The sequence below is a fragment of the Embiotoca jacksoni genome, unplaced genomic scaffold, assembly GCF_022577435.1.
Source record: "Embiotoca jacksoni isolate LCO1_2020_lvr unplaced genomic scaffold, fEmbJac1.0.p SCAF_12, whole genome shotgun sequence".
Lineage (NCBI taxonomy): Eukaryota > Metazoa > Chordata > Actinopteri > Embiotocidae > Embiotoca > Embiotoca jacksoni.
Window position 1 is genome coordinate 6,848,504 of NW_027185252.1, and position 22,581 is coordinate 6,871,084.

At 41.9% G+C, this 22,581-nt stretch overlaps 1 protein-coding gene across 1 annotated transcript in view; it reads left to right on the forward strand.

Moving 5' to 3' along the window:
• Positions 1–1,671: 1,671 nt before the first annotated feature.
• fmn2a (formin 2a) overlaps positions 1,672–22,581 on the forward strand; it is a 36,680-nt gene continuing 15,770 nt past the window's right edge. The window contains 9 exon segments of the mRNA XM_069144472.1: positions 1,672–3,901; positions 6,236–6,399; positions 10,267–10,419; positions 11,664–12,211; positions 12,213–12,302; positions 12,304–12,492; positions 13,051–13,192; positions 17,961–18,048; positions 21,579–21,640. Coding sequence (XP_069000573.1) covers positions 1,672–3,901; positions 6,236–6,399; positions 10,267–10,419; positions 11,664–12,211; positions 12,213–12,302; positions 12,304–12,492; positions 13,051–13,192; positions 17,961–18,048; positions 21,579–21,640 — 3,666 coding nt within the window.

Below are 22,581 nucleotides of genomic sequence, written 5' to 3' on the forward strand. Positions count from 1 at the left end.
GGTTTATATGGATAATGACGAGGTTGTTGGTCACTTTTGTATGATAACAGCAAGAGAAGTAGTTTTCCAGGGGGCGGCCATCTTGCCAGTTTGTTTTCCTCACGTGAACCCTCTCAACTCAGACGTTGTCCCCACATGGTAACTTTAACAAATCCTAGCTGCTTGAACACATGATCACTGTATTAGCAGTTGGTCATGACAAAACTGGTGAGTTTGCACTACTCAACATTTTCTTTTCTTTCTTTTCTTTTTTTTTGGTCAGTTTTGAAAGCTCCACATCCTTTAATAGCATTGAGTTACGTTTTTCTAGGACTGACACAAATATCTACGGACCTCTGTGGATGTGAAACAAGAGTGGAACTTGGGATTTTTTTTTTTTGTTTGTTTCTTTTTGAGGGGCGAAGATAAATTCTGAGTGAGATGGTGATAAATCAATTTGAATTCTTAATGTTTGTCTGATCCTCCAGGTTTTTAATAAACAAAGTTTTCTGTTTTCAACATTCTGTAATCAAATTATCTCATTTTGTATCCACTCTAATAAGAAACCTGGAGTCTTTTCCAGTTCAGAGCGAGGTCTCTGACATGTCTGGTAACAAATTATGTTTGGAGGACACAGCTGAAACTCATTTGCTGATTGGAGGTTTGGACTTAAAAGTGGCACCAGGTTGCATCAAACCTAAAGTAGAAAAAATACTCATTCTGACTCGATAGTTCTGGAGTTGTGGATGTTTTAGTTCTAATTTTCACCTAAATATGAATCCTGCATTGTCGTCTGACACTCCGACATTAGCCCCGAGTGTCTAATTTCAACCAGAAGCTGAATAAATACAAGGATGGTCTTTGACTGTTGCACACTTGTGTATTTTCCCATGATGAGGCCTAATGAAGTTAGTGAGGGGAGTCTCAGACTTTGCTGATGGGAGATGGCTACGAAGACCAGACATGTGATGGGGAAAATATCGACTTCATGTGACCCATTGCTAAGGAGCGGCTCATAGGCAAAGACAGACACCCATTTGTGCTGTTTTCTTCAGTCTGTACTAAACCACTGAGGAGGATCCACCAGGAAGGCAAGTACATCATTATTTACACTATTTTGCAAAATATCTATCCAAGAAGTGTATCTGCTGTGTTTTCACCGTTTCATGCTTTTACATTTTACCAGTGTTGTAAATTTGAATCCTGTTGAAATTGTTGCTTCCATTTATTTACGAAGTGAAACTGATAATGTATGTTGGACTAATCAACATGTTGTGGAGTGCTCGAATTAAAAAAAGAAAAGTTAGTCAGTTATTTTAATGTTTGGGCAAACACTTTGCCGAGTTTGAGCAGGTCATTTCTTGTCAGTTTGGCTCTTTTAATTGGGATCCTTTTTTCAAGGATGTCATTTATTTATTTGTAATTAGTTGGACCCACTTAATTTGGTTTATTACTTTTAAGCCGCTTTTATTTGACACTTGAGATAAGGGAAATCTTATCTTTATGTTCAACTTTGACCTCAGGGCTCAACTCAAACTAAACTGCCCACCCCATCACCCCCTGCCCGTCCCCCTCTTATTGTGGAGCTAATATTAAACGTAATAGAAATCACAGTGATTTTAACTTCTTGTTCTCCCTGTACTTCAGCCTGTGTAGATCGACTCCCACCTGGATGAAGCCCAAGTGGTCAGGATGCAGAGTATTAAGACAGTGGAGACCCAAGTTCCATTTCTGAAAGAGAGTTTCTTCACTTCCACCTTCAAAGGCAGGAGGAAGAGCAGCGTTACCAACCTCCTCCGTAAACAACAGCACTCACTTCTTCATCAACAACAACAACAGTGCATTTTAGAGCATCAGCAGCACAGTCCAAAGCAATGTCTTCCCCCTTCAGTTGAAAATGAACCAGGGCAGCAAACTCCAGAGCATCAGCGCCTTGCTCGCTCGACTAGCAGCCCGTTATGCAAGACTGCCGAGCATGCGGGATCAGATGGGGATAGAAAGGAGGGGCAAAAAGAGAGAAAGGATCAGAGAGCGAGCGAGGCTGTGCAGGGGAGAGGGGGGGAGCGAGGAGTGAGTGGTAGTGAGCCCGCGGCTGTCAGTGCCAGTCTCCTCCTCCTCTCATCATCAGCATCAGTGGTGCTGGGGGAGGCACCATCATCCTCACAGCTGCCGTTTACTGTGGTGGGCAGACAGCAGGAATTAGACTGCTCTGAAAGGGCTCTGACCAACAGAGGACCAACAGGAGCAGCAACCGGGGAGGAAGCCCAGCATGCCCAGCCTCGACCCCAGCAGCATGGCCTCTTAGCCAAGGGTGTGCGCCTGTTCAGGAACATGGGGAACCAGGAGACAAAGCTGAAGAAAGGAGCAGGAGGAAGCGGTGGAGCAGCAGGGGATGTCTCCTGTGACGGTGAGACCGATGAGCGAGAGGTGGATAAAAAATCGAAGAAGTCCCACAGTAAGATAACTAAAGGAGGAGGAGAAAGTAAGAAGAAACCAAAGTCGGAGTCGAAGGGTTCTGTATTTTCCGGCATGAAGATCAGGAGGAGTTTATCCAAGGTGAAAGGGTTGTCTAAAGACGATGTGTTTGACGATGGGAGGTCAGCGCACTTGGACAAACCTGGGCTCAAGCCTGGTGCAGAGCCAAGCCGCCTGTCAGCTGACGAGATGGGCATGCTATCAGATGTCGAGGGGGATCTAAGCCATTTGACCGCAGACAGTCGCCAGTCTGTGATGGACGAGATTGGCCGGAAGGCAAGCTCGGGGTCAGATGCTGACCTCTACAGCTTTCACTCAGCAGCAGATGAAAACGAAGATCTTCTCTCTGACATTCAGCAGGCCATACGAGACCAATGTATGGCCAGTGACAGGGCACTAGAGATGGTGACCAGCAGCCGCTTACCTGAAGGGTCGACCTCTGAGGGGCGCAAAATCCCTGAGAAGACAATATCTCACCAGCTATTTAATCTGGACACCGAAGTTCTTCCTCCACCTCTTGGAAGAGAAATTGTAATTCATGAACTCAACAATGAGTGTAAGAAAATAGAGAATGAAACTTTATCAAGAACTTCATCTGGTCCAGGATCCCTGAGTGAAAGTGGTCCACCATCTTCAGCTCCAGATACAGAGAGAAGCAGTGGCAGCCTGTTCCCAAAGACTAACAGCACTTATAGCTTCCCAGACACCACAGCCACCACCACCTCCTCATATGAGAGTGCTGAGGAGCCCCAGGATGACCTGGAGAGCCCGGTTCTGCACCAACAGCAGAGTCAAGGTGATCTGTCTGCACAGTGCAAAAACATATGTGTGCCATGTGTCTGTTTGGAGCCTGTGTTGCCGAGGACAGGACCAGCGGGGACTCACAAAAGTGCAAGCAGCTTGGACCTGTCTGTCGAGAGGGAGGAAGAGGAACCTGGGAGACGGGACTTTCTTTCCCTGACAAGGAGGAAGAGTAGCATGTCTATTAGCCAGCTGACAACAGACAGCATCCCTGGTTCTCAGTCGAGACGAACGTCCTCCAGCTCCCCGTCCACTGTCAAACTCTACCCTCCGGTCCACCCCTCTTATGTTAAGACCACTACCAGGCAGCTCACCTCTCCTATTACCTCCCCCATTACCAGCCCCCATGTGCCTAGGAAGACAGATGTCACAGATGCATCGTTGGAGTCCAGCAGGGCCCAGGGGTTCAGGAGATGCAAGCAGAGGTCCTGCTCCATTGCTGGGCCATTCGGCGTGTCTGCAGACTGGTCCACAGAGCTGCAAGAGCTGAGAGAAAAACAGGTTGGTGAGGGGCCCAAATTCCCAGAGCAGGATAACCCGGAGAAGAGTTTCACAGGTGGGACTTACTGGACGCTGGGCTCCAGGAGAGGACATTATGGAAGGCAGGCCTCCACATCTTCAGTACCCTACCTGGATGTCTTCTCTGGTGAGTCCAACATGAAAACAACTCAACTGTACAATCAGGACAGGCAACGAGGAAAACAAAGATAACAGTAATCCCTTTTTCTGAAAAATAACAACAGAAAAATGAGGTACAAAACCAAATCTTCAGCATCACCGCACTGATTGGCGATGACATTTGTTCAGTGAAAAACTTGACAGTGAAACTCAGTCCAGCATTGTTTATTCTCACTGAAGATGTAAAAAGTCAAATATACAATTTCATTAAAAGAAAAGAAAACAATTAGTAACACAAATTAGTTCTTTAAAAGAGCCGGGCACCATAACTTTCAATAGATGTTACTGGGACAAGTGTAAACAGTGCTTAGTGCTCGTGGGAGACTATTTTCATCTGTGGATGTGGGAAAATAAATTAAAATTAAAATAAACAACAGTGTTTGTGTTCATAGTAATGGATGAACATCTCGCATAGTATGATTCATATTTTTTCTCAGTTTTTTGACAGCACTGGAGGTCTGTTGCACAAAAGAAGACCATTTTTGCTTCAGTCAATACAACCCATACATACTGTATGCACCATGGTTTTGATCTTTTCATGGGATTTGTTGACATTTAGAAAATTGCACAGTATCAACAGACTTAGCTCTTTAATGTAGTAGACCACAGTCATTCATTTTATTGACTCCTGTGCTCTCAAAGAGGCAACATTTTCCTACATTGTTGCTGGGAGGCCCCAGAGGACTGGATGTGACCCCTTTTTGTTTGGCTCAATCCACATTCTCGTTTGAGATTAGGTTGTTATGCAACACTATTATGAAATTATTATCGTAATTGCCTTGTGATTTAAATTTTAATGACTTACAAATTATCACAGCAGGAATGCAAAATTTGCAATTTTAAAGTACAATAGCTCATGAACACCATGATAAAGCAGTGGGGGTTCTTTATTGAGAAGTACCTTCAGAACAAATGTCCCTTCTAATAAAACAATGACACTTTGTCCTCCTTTCTGTCGTGGAGCCTTTACAGAGCTCAGCTGCTCTCTACTGTCTGGGCTCATAAATGAGGGCCAAATGACAACACTGCCACCCACCCACGGCCATGCCATCCTCTCTGGCTTGGATAACAATTCCCCCCCACCACACACACACACACACTTGACGCTAAACTTAAGTGACAACAACAAAAATAACTCGTGGTAAGAGATCCAGTCACATTTCATTAGGTGAATTTACTGCAACCAAACGTATACGTTGTATCTTACTAATATTTGGCCTGTCTGGCACCTTGCAATTGTAAAGACAAAGACTAAGTCACTCACTAGTTCGGCACTGCATGTGATGCCGATCAGCTCAGCAAGTCTTCAGTTCGCATCTGGCCCTCAGCAGAAAGTGGGAAGACAAAGAAGAAAAATAAATTATAAGAAAGGCTGTTTCAACTGTCAAACAAAGTGACGACACATTGCCCAAGACTGAATTCACAACCTCTGAAGACTCGAGCCTGAAGGGATTTTAATCATCTTAAACTTAGTGAAAGGTCTTGAAGGTTGTGATTTTACAACATGTACAACTGACTGCGCAGTGTTTCAGGATTAGACTCTCTGCTGCGAGTGTGTTTTGTCTGAGGCTCCACATTCCTCTGTTGTCAATATTTTTCCAAATTGTAATGATTCCTGCTCCTCTGGCCATTATCAAGAAACTGGATTCCTCCTCACCAGGGATCCAGACCTGCTCGTGGGTTCTGAGATTAGAACAAATATCTGTTATTTCTCACAGCTCTTACCTACTTCTTTACTCTACTGGCACTGAGTCACAGTCTGCTTCTTAAGACAGAGACAACCTAATGTGTTGTTCAATATATTTGAGTTAAATCTATGATTAACCCTATAACCACATGGTCAGATTAAACGATGTGTGTTTTATCTTTGATGCCCCAAATCCACTTTTTAGTATTTTCAAGTTCTTCCATCACGGAGTTAGAAATTGAAAGTGCTGTTATTTGTTATACTGTGTGGTAGTTTGAATATCATGTAGAGTCTGTAAATTTTTTTGCACAGTACAATTAACACCATTCCTCTTGTCACCCACGTGTAAATGGTGTGAATAGAATTTGCATGTGTAGGTGTTTAATTATCACATCTCAAACTGAAACTTGTCTTTTAAACTCTTTGGGCAGTTTCACATGAGTTGTCGTCTTCAACATTTCTTCTCAGTTCACCACAGTTTATCTAAAAATAAGTAATATAAAAAATAACCAGAATGAAGATTCGGATAAACCAAAACATCCTTTCGTTGCCTTGTAAATGGAGCTTTGCATCACTCAGACGTGTTCTTGCTCTTCCTCTGTCTTCTGTCCTCAGGCCACACTCTGTTGGACAGGCTTTGTATGCATCATGGAGACAGCTCTGCAGAAGAGGAAGCGAAAGAATTGTGTCACCGAATGCTGCTCCAGGGTCTGCTGCTCCCCTTCAGCGATGGGACAGCAGAGCTCCATGGTGACAGCACCGTCTCAGCCGTCTTTAATGTAAGACCTTTCTCCTCACTGTCTATCATCACGCTTGTTTTACAGAAATGATTACACACAGTAAGTTGCCTCGCATTCATTTGGGCCAAAGGGGGAATGACTTGAGATTTTTGATCACCACACGTTTGAAATATCAGAAAATATTCATTTTAACACAACTGTATATTTCAGTGTAAAATGGTTAGAGCTAAATCACGATCACTCTGACTGCATTTTAGAGGGGCTGGATGGAAGACAGTGATTTACATTTCTCACATTGCCTATTCATAACAATCCATTGTCTAAAGATAGCTTAATGTGGGCTGTAAAAAAAAGAAAAATAGCATGTGCTTAAGAGATAAAATATTCCAAGAATGTACAAAGCAATTTACAGTCAACAGTTCATGTGCAAAATACAAAGCTGTGCTGAGATAATCCAGTGTGTTTCTGTATTTATTGCTGTTTTACTCTGAATCATCTCACAGAGATTTTATTACCTGAAGAGCAGTGGTGCATGTGGACGGAGTGACCATGTGAAAGTTGATTTCGTGAATCTTTAATTTTCCATCCCTGTAATGCCTTGCTCAGACATAATCGCACATGCATCACATTCCCCTGCAGAGTTCACGACGGCCGCCGTCAGAGCCTTTCTATCAAATCCTCTTGTAGCTGATCCATTCTGCAGCTTTGAGTTAAGGACATCCAGTATAACTTTCTAAAACGATTTGCAAATTATGCTGCCATATATTTATTAGAAATACCTCCAGTGTTTGTATATGTAATCTTGTTTTACATCGGCTGTGTGAAAGTGGGTGCCGGTGCAGAATGCCCACGTGTCTTTATGTTTAAGACAGATGAGGAAAATGAAATGGGTTGAATTATCTTACCGAGAGGTGTAGATTTGAGTCGATCTCTTTTTATAATTATTGTAATTTTTACTCCCACCAGTTGCTCTAAGGATGGCAGCAGTTATTGGACGGTTTAATATCGCATCATGTCAAACCATGACAGAGAATGAATCCGACCAACTTTTCTGATCCTATGACTTTTCTTCGAGGGCCACTAGCAGAGGTTTTCAGTGTTTTCAGGACAATTTCTCCTCATCTAAAACACGGTTTGACACAAACTTATGTTCAAACATTCGTGCTGCCCAGACAGTGTTTTGTACCGGTGACCCACTAGCTTTTCCACCATGACCCTATCATCGACTAAACATGAACAGTACAGTATTATTAGCATGTTGGCATGCTGATGGTCATATTTATCCTAAAAACCCTGCTGTGTCTCTACATCCTCACAGAACAGCTAGCATGGCTGCAGAGTCTTTTATTTTGTCTGCTGAATACCAAAGAGTCTGATCAGATTAGTGTTGGACTGTAGCTGCACAGTTCAACTCCCCTGCAGTCGACCATGCGTCAACATATACTACATACTCGTATGCACGTAAAGGCACAATATGCATAAAAACACACAGACAAAAGAAATATTACTTGGTCGATGATTCAAGCTCTAAAGTCATTTTATTCACAAAAATACTTCTCTCTCTCAAACACATCTTATTCTGTTTGCCTACCGTGCAGTCAAAATAGGCCACAAATGAAGAGCACTTTCTCTTTATGTGTATCTGCCAGATAAAGAGACAGGCACACTCATCTGTACAAAAGGACGGCTGGAGACACCCATACATGTTCAGGCTTTTCCTTGCATGGCTGGATTAATAGCATTAATAGCATTCCCTCTGACTGTCACACACACACACACACACACACACACACACACACACATACATATCTGTGCTTGCGTAGACCATCTGCTGACCGTGTTATGTAACAACTCCACGTGCCTTGGGCTCAGGCTGCTCTTCCCCAGCAAAAAGCTCATCATGTCAGGATAGGAGAGAGTCGTCCCTGCTCTGTGTACTTCCGGCTGGGGCTTGGCCTGGAGTCCTGCATTATTCACCATGACCGTGAATAATCTTTGCTCATGCGCCATCAAGAGTCCAGAACTCATTTTTACTGCTTTCTATCTTGGAGCTGATCTCCCTTTTTAAAATCAATCATCAGTCTGTCTTTACTGTTCTGCGACCTTTAATCCCAAACCTCTTAAGTATCTCAAACCTTTATACTCTTTTCCTTTTAAAGTTACTTTCCATCTTGAAATTAATCACTCACTGCATCAACTCTGTCTTCTCCTACATCTCCCTTTTATTTCCATCCTTATCTTTCATCTCCTACTTGTCCTCCACTTTGCTACCTAAATATGGCGCTGTGTCGACTTTCATTGCTGGAGGGAACAAATGTATGATTGGTGCATTTGTAGCCCCGCATACAGCCTTAAATACTCCATCAGCATTATTCATTCCAAAAATGGGAGTTGGGGAGGATGAGTGTCTAAGAAGTCTGTATAAATCAAGTGTCATCCCTCTTTACACTTGGCAAAACATTGTTCAACTGATAAATCTTGAGTGGCATGAGTTTATATCAGTCTGGCTTTGTATATGCGTGTTTCTGGCTGTATGTCCAGCTAATGGGATTGGTACTGAGAGGAGCACAGATATATACATATATATCTATATATATATAATATAGGTCATGTCCGATTGGGCAATATCGCACCCAAGTGCCCGAAGAAGAGCAGACATTTATGTTCCAACATGATTCGTGCTCACATCAATACTTTACGCAAATTATATAACCGAATTGTTCAGTGATTTTTTTTTTTTTATTATTATTTTTTTTTTTTTTTTTATGCTAGCATATACATGTCACTGCTCATTTCCTCAGTTTCCTGGAAAATAATAATTTGCTTTGAGAAAATGGAAAGCACAGAATTACAACTGTATTTAGATAAAGCATGCCAAATTCGAAACATTTTTGTAATAATTAGATTGCTGCAGGTTTGTTAAAGGGACAGGAAACATTGTTTAGATTTGTCATATTTTCACTGTTGAACTGTTGAGAGCATGCTCTCACATGTGATTGACACTTTGTGGGTCACTGTTGTTCTTTCTGGTGTTGTTTTGAGTGTCATTAAAGTAAATACTGTAAAATTTAAATGAATATAAATGTACTACTTTTCAGATGATAATTAACTGCTTGATTGAGGTGATTAAGAATTCACTATTTGTAAAACATGCCGTCCGGTACTTTCAAAGGATTAAGCTGTTTCCACCTTGACAAGGGACCATATTGCAACGAACAGTGGCAGCTCTTAGCTTAGCACTCTTTATTTACCGTGGCAACTGACAAACAGCTGTGACTGTGGAACAACTCTTAACATTAAGATATATGCTTCCGAAGAAGCCCAGTGGTTCCACATGAAGGCATCTTTGCGGTTAAACGCCCAAGTGGTTATGAAGTGGACCATTTGAAGAAAGAGAGGCTGGAGAAGGAAAGCAGGGATAATTCCTTTAGTGTGTTCTTAGTCTGGGGTTTTAAATCTTCCCATTTACACTCAGTCCTGAGTAAAGCAGGTCTGAAAGTACTGCCGGATCATTTAGTAACGTCACGCAGAGACATCGGGTTTCATGATGGAACATGGGAATTTTTGTTGGAAGAAATATTAATGGCAGAACAGTTAGCGTTGGACTGAGTGCTCCATTGGCTATGTAAAAGGGAAAACTTTACGGCTGTAGTGTTTATCCTCCTGTGTTGGCATACTTGCAGAACCACATTTCACTCATCCCTACTGGATATTATTAACCTTTTTTTTTTTTTTTTTTTTTTTTTTTTTTTTTTTTTTTATCATGGAGCATCTCGCTGTGAATACATGGTGAAATATATTGTATGTCATAAAGGGTATTTGTACTTAGAGGGAGCAAATAGTAACATTTTAAATGTGATCATATTAACAATTTATGCACATTCTTGTTTTCTAAACTGTGAGCAGGAGGAGCAGCTGTATACCTGGGCATCTGTAGGCCTGCCGGTGTCTTCCCACCTCTGGGAACTCTATGGGGGGCGAACCGTTGGCAGAATACAGAGCCTGAGATCCTCTTTGCATCAGTCATCACCCAAGACACCAGGAGCTCAACACTTTCAGGTTAGTTACACTCTCTCTTCATTTATAAATATTTAACAGCACGTCTGCACAGGGTGGATAATCTGTGCTTTTGAAAACACGCAGGTGCAAAACTTCACAGGTTCTCTTGCAAAAAGATATTCCAAACTTTCATCTTTACAAAAGCAAATTATGTGTAGAAATGAAACACCCACTTGCTGATTGAATGCAATGCATCTACGAAGGCTGTTTTTGTATCAGAATGTTGACATTTTACTTGATTTAACCTCGTGAAAAATTTACAAATACAACTTAAAAGCGCAAAACGTGGTACGAAAACATGGCATCATTTCCAGCACATACAGGTAAGTAAACACCCAGTGGTTGATGCTGTTATAAAGTTGAGACGTAGTTGGTTTGTTGATTTCCATGATGCTTTTCCTCATCCTTTAATTTATGTCACATGTAGGATTGTGTGATGTGATGTGCTTTGAAAACAATTTTAAAACAAAATATGTTAGTTGGAATTTTAGTTTGAGAGAAGAGGGGGGGGGGGGGAGGAACAATAAGAAATACAAATATTTAGTCTGTTCAGGATTATCAGGGATTAAAGGATACAATGGTTTGTATTTGATGCATATTTCATCTTTATAAGGTGTCTGAAACATTACCCATGTGACTGTCACACTGAGGAGTATAGCATTAGCTGAATTCCTCAGCTGTAAGTACCTATTTTGTCCATCAGAGGTCAGGCTTGTTTTGAAAGAGCTGTGAACTGATGACAGTAAATCTCCCTGTGTCCTAGAAGAGTTAAAACCTTTTTGAGGCCATACCGACTGAACAGTCTCCTTAATATTCAACGATGTGACCACAACTGGGGAATGCGTACGAGCAGACACAAACCCTCCCCATGTGAGGCCCAGCGAGACTCACTGTCTCTGGGGTCAAATCTCTCAGTATCCCCTCATCCCTGCTCTAACCAGTCTGGAGCCAGAGGTCTAATGGAGTCTAGACAAAATGGACTTTCTTGACCCTTCTTTAGCTCATAGCTCTGTCACCAATCTCCCTTAGTTGTGGGTGTTTTACTGTTTACAACTTCACTGAATGATAATGTGTCTGAGATTTAACAGCACATTTTTAGATCTGCTTTTCAACATTTAGAGTACAAGACTGGACAGAGAAGGAATGTTTCATGTCAGAAAAACACAAAGCTTTCATTTTCTACAGTTTCTTAATATGAACCCTGTTGTAGTTACAATTTGTCTTTTCTTTTGGTTCATTGACAGGCAGAATCCAGTAAGTTGAAGTTGAGTCAGTCGTCTTCAGAGGATGAAAGCGGTCTCATCCCTCAGCTGGAGAAGACCATCGATGACTTGCGGATTAAGATTGCTGTGCTGCAGGGCCACCGGGTCTCCTCGGCAAAAAGCAGTGAGGATAATTTGGGAGCTCCAGGCAGTGGCCACCACAAGACGTCACAGATGAGAGGAGGAAGACTGGGGAAGACGAGCCAGGAAGTGTCTGTGCAGACCTCGCCTGTGGAGGAGGGGTTTAAGTTTGATGTGCCTTTGAACGGAGGATCCGGCAGCATGTCGTCCTCCGTTTCATCCTCCATCCCCAAATCTACTGAGAGCTTTGTCTGTAGGTGCCAGCAGAGGCAGCAGAGCAACATCCACCCAGGTCCTCCACCTCCTCCTCCAATGTCTGGGGGTATGCCCCCCCCTTCTCCTCCTCCTCCTCCACCACCACCTTTACCAGGCGGTGTCACCCCACCACCACCTCCTCCACCCTTACCTGGGGTTGGACCATGTCCACCACCCCCTCCTCCACCGCCTCCCCCCCCCTGGTTTCGGACCCCCGCCCCCACCTCCTCCTCCGCCGGGCATGGGCCCACCTCCCCCGCCCCCTCCTCCGGGCATGGGCCCTCCTCCCCCCGCCCCCTCCGCCCGGAATGGGCCCCCCTCCCCCGCCCCTGCCCCCAGGCTTTGGGCCTCCACCACCACCAGGTCCCATGCCCTCCATGATGGTCCAGGAAGCTGCCTCTGCCAAGGCTGTGCTAGAGCCCCCCAAGCCAATGAAGCCCCTCTACTGGACACGCATACAGCTGCATGCTAAAAAGTAAGGACACACTGCAGAAAGTGAAGATAGATATGGATCATTTGCACAAAGGTATTCTCTGAACAGTAGAGATTTGAGAGGAAGCTTGTCCACTTAAGATAAAGATCAGCCACATGCTGTGACGGCAATAGAGATGCTAACCTTGTGGAAAATGAAAGTGATGCAGTCCAGGCATTGTGGTCAGCAGAGAATTGACTTGAACCAGGTTTTTCTTTCCTTATTTAGGCTTGGAAAACTGCAGTTGAATAAATATCTAGAAATAGACTACTTGATTTACTGGCGAGACAGGAACTTGATACCGAAATCTACATGTAATTTGCTGGCTGATGGATTTGACAATTATGCAACTTTTGGATTTAAACTGCAAAAGATGATGAATGAAAACACATAAAGCAGCAGGAGACTCTCTGGAGATGTCTGAACTACCTGTTATGGTAAAAAAAAAAACACAACACTATACAAGTGTGCTTAACTGAGCTTTAATCTGCCATTCATTGGTTAAAAAAAAAGTACTCTTATTTGCACTGTAAAATATTCCTCTTTCTCCCATTTCTTTAGAAACACTGTCTCTCTGGTTTGGGAGAAAGTCGAGGAACCGACTGTGAATTTTGAAGAATTTGTAGAACTGTTCTCTAAAAGCGCTGTTAAGGAGAAGAAGAAGCCAATTTCAGACACAATCAGCAAGTCGAAGGCCAAGCAGGTACAGACCATTTCATGGTTATCTGTTTGTCTCTGTAGGCAGGGTTACTACATCTGTGCTGATTTGTTTATGTATGAAATTACGAGTGTGCATTTGCATATCCCTCTGGGTCACAGGATTGTCCACTCTTCAGGGGTTTTTCCCATCTTCACTCTCACTCCACTGATGCCCCGATTCTTTCCACTCCACTTCTCACTGTCGCTCTCCGAGTCGCTTTGAGTGGCAGGAGGAACTGCTACAGCCAGACAGTTATTATGTGGTGTGAGCTCTGGCTCCCACCCGACTCCCCTGTGATCACCCAGTGGCACAGAGCCAATGTCTCGCGTGCGGTGAGGAAACCTCACAGCGGTGATGACTGCTGAGAGAGAGAGAGAGAGAGAGCGAGAGAGACAGGGAAGGAGTGGGAAGCGGAGAAGGGGGAAAAAAGGGAGGGAGTGAGGAGCCTGGGAGTTGTATTTCATAATGTGGTTCCTCCCATTGTGCTTTCTGTATGACTTACTTTAATAGTCCGACTGTTTCCCTCCCCACTGCCCTTTATGTCACTCCATCAATCTGCAAGTCAAACATTTGATCTACAATTTAAAGCTCTTCTCGGCAGGATTTTTATGTTATAATACTGTTCGCCGAAATTATAAGTCTAAATCACAAATAATGTTGCGCCAGGGAAGACCGTTTCACCCGTCTAATTGAGACCCAGTAGAATCGGCCAACAGTGTTCGTTGAGATGAAATGTTGGTCCCAGGCATCGGCATTGGTGGGAAATCTTCGGAGTTTATGGGAAGTGATGGATTGAAAAATAACACCAAAGTATGAAAACCTCTCCAAACAGATTCCAGTTTTTGCCACATGGTTCATTCCAGTTGTGGAATAGTTGATGGACAATCCATCATGTTTTATTGCTCATGACTGTTTAATCTTTAACTTTTTTTTTTTTTTATGTTACAAGCTTGGGTTTTTTAATGTTAAATCCAAGCGGAAACACACGGTAACGCCACCCATTTGTTTGTGAACTGCCATTATGAGGCCACGAGTTCGAATTTAGGCCGTCGCCATCTTGCTAGTTTGGACCGATTTAGAGGAAGAAATGACCATATTTGGATGAGCAGGGTTGGAGTAAACAGTGGATTTCCCTTGATCTGATTTTAAACCCAAGGACACTATGCCACGCCTGTCAATCAAACAGAACTGCTGTCAGTTCCACACCCACAAGCTCAGATGTAGAGCTGTTTCTTTGATAAAATGACACAACAGGCAGAATGAGTTTCCTCTTTATTAAAACAGACTTTCCTGATGTGATGCTCTGATTGATGGAGCTCTGAAGAAGTTTACTACCACATCTTAGAGCCGCTCATGTTGAGGCTTGTTTGCAAAAATGATTTTAGAGACAAGAGACTAATTGAGTTGGGTGCGGGTTAAATTGCCTCGGTCATCACTGCACGATATTGCTATGGATGTTCTCCAGCACATTTATTCTGCTGAGGATATTGAGGTCAATAACAGTAAAATAAGACTGTGACTGACCCCAATTTTAAGTTAACCTTTGGCATTTCCAGTTCATGACGAATCGCCCCGGACCTCAAGACGATCGATCACATTTCCTACTAGTTGCAGCTATTCCCATTCTCGTGTTCCGTGATTTCAATCGCTTCGCTAATGAAAAGGGACAAGCATCCTCCTCAGGGCCACCACTAGAGAGCATCTTTGACGTCAGTACTTGGCCGGTTTAATTGCCTGTGCTGACATAAGTATGAGATGTGAAGAAATACTGCCATAACCCTGAGTCAAGTGTTAACTCTTCTATCTGTCTGCAGAAGGCTAGCTGGTTTCCTGCTGCGCTTTTTATGTGGAGGTGCAGAGACAAAGGGAATATGCTTCTGGATTACAGTATGTGATTTACAACTGTTCAAAGCTGAAGATGATCATTGGCAGCACATTGCATCTCCTCAAGGCTCAGTTTTCCATCCCACAAGAAAAGACATTTCTTTTCAGTCAAGGTTAAAGGAAGATGTATGAATGACCATAGCTTTCTGCACCTAACCATTATTTTCATTATTATTGTCCCTTCGTTTTGTTTGTGAAATGTCAGAAAATAGTGAAAAACACCTTTTGTTTGTCTGACCAACAGTCCATAACCTCTAAACTTAATTAGTTTCGGATCAGACAAGATAAAGGTAAGCTGCAAATCCTCTGCATCCTTGCACTGACAAATTACTCACAGACCCTCTCAAGGCTTGTTCAGTAAAATATAAAAATACTCGGCTCTGATAATAATTTGCGTCTGATATGGGTTTTCCATTTAAAAAAAAAAAAAAAAAATTTAACTGGTTAGAAATTCCCCAAATTATATTCACATCGCTCATTAAAAAGTTTGCAAACATATTTGATTTGAAATGTTTACTGGATACAGGATGTTTCCCACATCACTCGAATAGTCTTTATGTACGTGCAATATAAATGTCAAGATGTGCAAGTTCCCTATGAGAACAGGATTGACTTCAAAACTAGGTGGGATATCACAATAACCTATTTTTGGTAGTGTTAGTCTTATCTCACTTCCACTTTTGAACTATATTGTTTATTATTGTGAAATACAATGTTGCCATGGACACAGTGGGGTCAGCCTATATTAATCTTATTTTTTATTTTTTTTTATTTTAAATTCGATTTATGAATCCATTACAAGTGTACACGTATTTGTGCTTGTACTGTCCCCAGCAGTCACTTAAACAGATCATAGAAAAAAAAACTTTAAAATTAGATCATTCTCGGGCAGTTCTGAAGTTATATTGGGTGTTTAAGTTCGTGAAGGAAATCATGGATGATGATGATGATAACTTTGGAAGTTGACTCACTTCAAGTCAGAGAAGAGTGTGTGTGACGTTTTTAAGATACCAGCTCCATTTGCTGACCATGGTGTTACAGGGGCCCAGACAACATGAATGGCATGCACCTGTCCCTTTCATTTCACCCTGGGTCTTTGTCCATCTCTGTCTGCCTTCATTTCAGCGACATGATATTGTTCTTATTATTCTTTCTCACTTAAAGTACCAAACCTGAGTGCTGGGTCTAAACACATCACGACTGGTCAAAAGTAAAATAGCAGTATTACTGGGGTAACATCTGGCTTGTGTGCAGACTGGTGATCAATCAATGATGTACAAAACTGTCTGTAGGCTGCTCCCTACACCTCCACAGATCAGCTCGGCTCAGACTGTCAGGTGATAAGATGGGCCTATTTAGAATAGATTTAAAAGTCTGGTGCATCAAACCGTTCCATTAAAAGCTAAATTGTTTGTAACCGATGAATATGCAGTAACGTGTGTTTATAGCATTGAGCTGTAGGACAACTATTATTAGTTTTAGTTCAACTCGGTGGTTAATCAAATGGTTTAGTAAATGACAAAGAGATCAGATGATAATCAACCGTTACTTTTTAACTCAAAACTTGTATGCTGTTTTATTTTCATTTCTCTTTCAGCTCCTTGTGCGAGAACAAGTTGTACCTCGCTGAATTGTTTCACGTGTGATTTAGAGCTGTATGGGCCTGATGAAGGTCCATATTGGCCAACCCTGAAATGATAAATAGATCAAACGATCAACATATAATTAACGTGACTTAAAGGATTTTGACTTAAACACATGGCTCCCATGAGATTGTTGAAAAACATTTTATTAGATTAATTTTTCAGGGTTGTTTGGTTGAAAATGTTAGTCATGAAAATCATTTAAATAACTGTAGTTGTTCATGGATCCAGCTGTGCCTCATTACAAAATACTACAGAAACACATGAAGGGGATTTTTGTTTTAGGTTTATGTAAAGAATTGGAAACTCTGTCTAAAGTACCTGAAACTCAGCTGATAAAAAAAAAAAAAAGACTAATGACCTATTCTTTCACTGCCATTAAGCAGTTACCCCACTAGCTATCTCTACTGGTTTGTCCCTTCGAGCTGTGGTTGAGCCGGGAAAACAGAGTTGGGGCCTGGTGATATAACTTCCTGTGTGTTTAAGAGGTCTGTGGTCTGTGTGATCTGGTTTAGATGGAAGCGTTCTGTCTGGATCACAGTAGGCAACGGGTTTCCTGTCCTGTCCCTTCCCCACTTTGCAGCCCAGCGCACACTCCTGCTTTACTCAGGCGAGCTGTGGTCCATAATGGTCCTCTCGGCTGCAGTTTTTCGTGCATAATAACAACACTGGCTTGATATTCAACTCCTGGCTGTTTGACGAGTTAACGCTATTATTATTCGGTTCACTTTTGCTAATGTTGCAGCTTTTTGAGCAGTTTTAATCTTTGGTTCCAATTGTTTTGACGATTTGTGATTATATTGACATAAACTGTAATTTAAACAAAAACTCTGCATGGTTCTCTAAGTTTAATCAGTTGCAGGACGTGAAATTCATCAGATCATTCCAAGCATAGAAAATAAGCCTCTTTTTTTCTCAATGATCTTTAAGTTATTAATCACCTGACTGAAAGACGATGGTCATGGGAAATTAGATGAAAAGGAAAAAAATACAAATCACCATAATTCTGCTTGACAGCATTGTAATTTCCCTAATATTTGCTGGTGAATAATCAGAAGTTTTTCTCCCACAGAAGAAAACAAACAAAGGGAACTGATGATCCTTTTGTTTCCAGTTGAATATTGCATGTTTTGTCTGTGTCTGTTTGTGTGCATGTCAATGATTTATGAAGTGTCAACATCTCGTTTTCTCTGGCCTTGTATAACCCTGCATCTCTTCGTATCATCATCATCATCATCCTTTAGGTGGTGAAACTCCTGAACAACAAGCGTTCGCAGGCTGTAGGTATCCTGATGTCCAGCATTCATCTGGATATGAAAGACATCCAGAACGGTAAGTGTTATCATGCAGTCAACAGTACTCTTTGAAAATGCTGTGACGCAGGTGACTGTGAAATGTCACAGTTGTGGAAGCAGTTTACTGTGTCGGTACAATATGTAGCTGCTTTGGCCTTCGTTCTGTAGGTGGTTCTGATAACGGTATTATTATTCTCAGCATGAAGTAAGTGGCAAATGGATTGGTGCAGCACAGGATGAAAAGTGCTGCACAATTATGAGGTATATGAACACATCTAGTTTACAACATTTTCTGATATGATTCATTAGTGTCAGTCAGTGCAACACGCATGTATTTCATATGCCTGAAAGCCTTTTTATGTTGCATCAAATATAATACATTTCATTTATGTTTTTACAAGCCACACTTGCTCTTGGGTTGGTACAGATGTTTATATTCCTCTCAGGCTGAGCTTGAATAATTTTGGACCTCCACTGACTTTTTATCTAGCGCCATTATCAAACTGAATTTTGTATTTACTCCAAAATTTGATTTAAAAAAAAAAAAAATAACAGCAAAACTAATTCCCATTAGCCTCAGCTGCGCCTTGTGTTTAGTGTTATTTCGCTATTGTTAGTAAACTAATACACCCAGGTAATGTGTTGTACATGGTAAATAGTAGTGTTAATACTGTTGAATGCTAATGTTGGCGTTGAGCACAGAACACCACGGTATCTGAGCGCAGCCTGAGAGGTCTCTGCCACAAGGGTGGTTTCTCCCTCCTTTTGTAGAGAATAGATAGTCCTTTCCAGGTGTCTATTGTGTGCACTAGCTTACTGTAAATACTAATCAAAAGCACACAAATATACAATTAATCCTATCCGCTACATCTCAAAAAATAATTTCTGCACGCTGACTATAAATGAACGCCACTGTATTGTGATTTGTAAAAAACAGCTCGTTCTTTGTCCTCTGAGAAGTGAGTACGATTCTTGGGCTGAGGTCATTGCCAGAGGTCCCTGCGGTAGTTAGCTTTATCAGTCATAATGATGACAGGCATCTGAAATGTTTTCCCTTTGTCACTTTCCTCCCCTGTGTCGTTTTCCTTTTGCTCTCATTTTGCATAATCTCTCCCCATCTAACGGCTATATTATGTTTCTCTGGGGCTCTCCTTCGTTCTCTGATGACTTGTCACCATCCTGTCTGAGCGGCTTTGTCGAAGTGAAGTCATTCCGGAGACGTTGATGGAAACAGACCGTCTTCCTGTTTTTGTTACTCTCTGATTGCTCTCCAGTGTTCGCTCATCAATGTGTCTAAACACTCTTCCTCATCTCCCCGTCCTTTTCAATCCTCCTTCAGTTGAGCAACTATTGTGGCTTCAACCCTTAATCTCAACGCACGTGACTGCTGGGTCGGTTAGATCGAAATAAATGTGTGCCACAGGAACCGGTTTCATCCGCAGTGTATTCAAAGCACCCTGTGGGATGAAACGTTCACTTTTCCATGTTCCTGGTCTCAACGTCCATCTTTGGTGCATCCATCTCAGGTCAGACTGGGAGGGCAAGTGAGGGCCACTCTCATCAGCGCTGTCATTCATCTCCCATGTTAGGACAGTTTTGCTATAGTACATAATTAGCACTGATTGGAGGCTTCACTATATCACAAAGAGTGAAGATCAGAGAGAATATATCTCTGTGGTTTGGTGAACTACTTCTCAATATCATGAGCTTATTCCCCCAAAACAGTCACACGCATGCTGACAAACAAAGCATCCCAAGAAAGGGATTTTTAATTACTTTGTCATTCATTGTAATTGAATTATTGTTAGGCATGAATAATTATAGCCTTAATAAATACAATTTCACATAAACAAAACCCAAAAGACTATATATTACGACTTCCATTGCTTTCCCTTTCCTGAAATGATCTCATGTTCCCTTGTGCCATTAGAGGTTAAAATCAAAGGTACTATCTGTTTACAAAAGAGAGAGAGATGCGGCCATTAAAAATGTTTGATCGTCCCGTCAAATGTTATGAATCAGTTGTATTTCCTCTTGATTCCGTGATGAAGACAATGACTAGCAAAGCCTTCATCACTTGGATATCTCTGACTTAAAAAGAAAAACATCTTGTGAGTCATCGATCTAGATTGTGTTGGTTTTGTGACGGCCCGATTGCTCAGTGAGAAGTCAACACATTTTTCTTCTCCTCACAGCTGTTGTTGTTTGTTCTCAGACTTGGCCGACACTCTGCATGTTTCATAGGATACTTCCGTGCCGTGTCTGCTTCCTGTGAGGCTTTGGAGCGCCAGTCAGCATATTAGATGGTGGTTGCCGGCGCCATGCTGGGGTTGAATGTGGTAGTCGGGATAGACTACGGGCCTGGCTTTTGGTCATAAGAGGTCCGTGTCACAGCGATGATACGGATTTCTCCCATGTCTTTTAAAACCCAGTCTCCAATCAAACCAGACAGCGAGACTCTGGTTCGGATAGTAATGAAAACCAAATGGTAAAAGAAGAGAGCGGGAGAAGCAGAGAAAGGGAGAGTCAAGGAGAAGGAAGTTATTTCTGTGGTGGCCTTGGAAGAGGAGAGTGTGCAGAGAGGTCAGAGAGTGACCGTAAAAGAGCTGGGAAAGAAGGATTGGATTTGCACTTGTGGCACAAAAGTGAGGAGCTTAAAAAGGCAATAATTACATAAAAGAGGAATAACAAAGATAAAACATCAGGAGTGGCTGCACAAGTACAGCAATCACTTGAGGCTTTTTTCCACATGCCTGTCCTTTTTCTAATTTTGTATTTGTCATGAATCTTCTTCATTCTGGTTTCCTAAGTTTACATTGTAAAAAATGTAGGTCACATTCACTGCCCAAGCGCATTAAGTGCATTACTCCCAGTTTCTTCCTCCTCTCAGACACAAGCTTTTCTCCACACAGCAAATCAACAGATCAAAACGATGTGAGTAATTTGGACACCTACAGCATGGTGAAATACATGTATAGGTGTCGAGTGCTTCACTGCGTGATTGTGCGTACTGCAACACCTCAGCCTCAACACCACAGACCCCCAGGCTCTGTTTGTCTTTAAACATTTACTTTCAAAGGATTAATGCTCGCAGGCGCCAGGTCCTCGCGCCGAGACAAAAAGGCGACACCAGGAATTCAAACACAGGAGTTCAAACACAGATCTTTGTACCTTTGACAGATTTCTAAGACCTCCGTATTTATGTTTTAGTTTGTGGCCCCTTGAATTCTACGGCGATGAGAGCTGATAAATATGTAACTCGCAGCATACGGCACATGACACTTCATGTGGGCCCGGGAGATTTTTTTTTTTTGCCTTTATTTCGTGCCACCTTCGGCCCCAGCGAGGCAGGAAACTCAGATTTAAAAAGGTGTTCTTCCACCGTTTGTGGTTGGCGTCTCAGCCAAAGAAGAATGTTGTAATGTGGAGGTTATGAAAATGGAGGTCTGTTTGTGCTGGTTTGATTTCTGACTTGTTAAAGGTGTTCCTTGAAGGTAAAGCAATGTCATGACATGCTTTAGTGTTAACTTTAACATTAACCATGTCGCCCTCTTCTAACATCCACAGCCGTCCTAAATATGGACAACACTGTTGTTGATCTGGAGACTCTGCAAGCCCTTTATGAAAATGTGAGTATTACACCATGCTACTTGGAATTCGAGCTATGTGTTTACGGTTACAATAGTGATATCGTAAAAAAAAAAATTAATTTGAACTTTGCAATTGGTTTTTTTTTTACTTTGAAGTGGGGATGATCAAAGGCAGTGGTTTCAGTAAAATCAATAGAGGAGTGAAAAGACAATATTCCAAACTGGAATAGATTTGTACATTTCCCTGCCAATGCAGAATTACATAAATACACAGTGTTGAGCAACAAACCCAGTATAATTATACAAAGTAACACTACTGACAGCTCGGGCTGATCTTGACTGCAGCACTCGGTCTGGGAAAACCTGTCTTTTTTTTTTTCTGTTCCTCTGTGGTTTGCAGTAAAAGTATTGTTTTGGAACAGTTTGCTTGTGACAAATAGAATGATTTATGGTTACACATTTCATGCCATATATGAATAACAGACAATCATTTTATTATGAAATGAAACCCAAGAAGATACAACATGCAGCAATATCAACAAAATAGTATTCATCAGATGTTTGTGTTGTTGTATTTGGAACTTGATTGAAGGTAAACCACAAAATACCAAATGTTATCCATACTGTGCTACAAGTATCGAATGCTGAAATTTTGTATAAAGTTTAGGTGGGAAAAATGCACTTTTTAACCACTTTGGTGTGTCTGTGATATAAAGTGACATTTGCACTGTCAATCAGAGATGCCACTTCACAGTGTACATATTTCTCTATGTGGAGTTCCACCATGTTCCACTTGACAAGATGAACTAAGGAAGCGTGTATTAGATACGAAAACAAACAGGCGAGCCGCAAACTCGACTCGTATGTGTGCCGTTTGGCTACAGAGTCAGTCATGTGTAGGTCTGTCTGCTGGCCTGGAAGGGAACCAACGTTTTTTACACACTGGACATTGACTTTTGTAATGCCGCTGTGCAACAGAA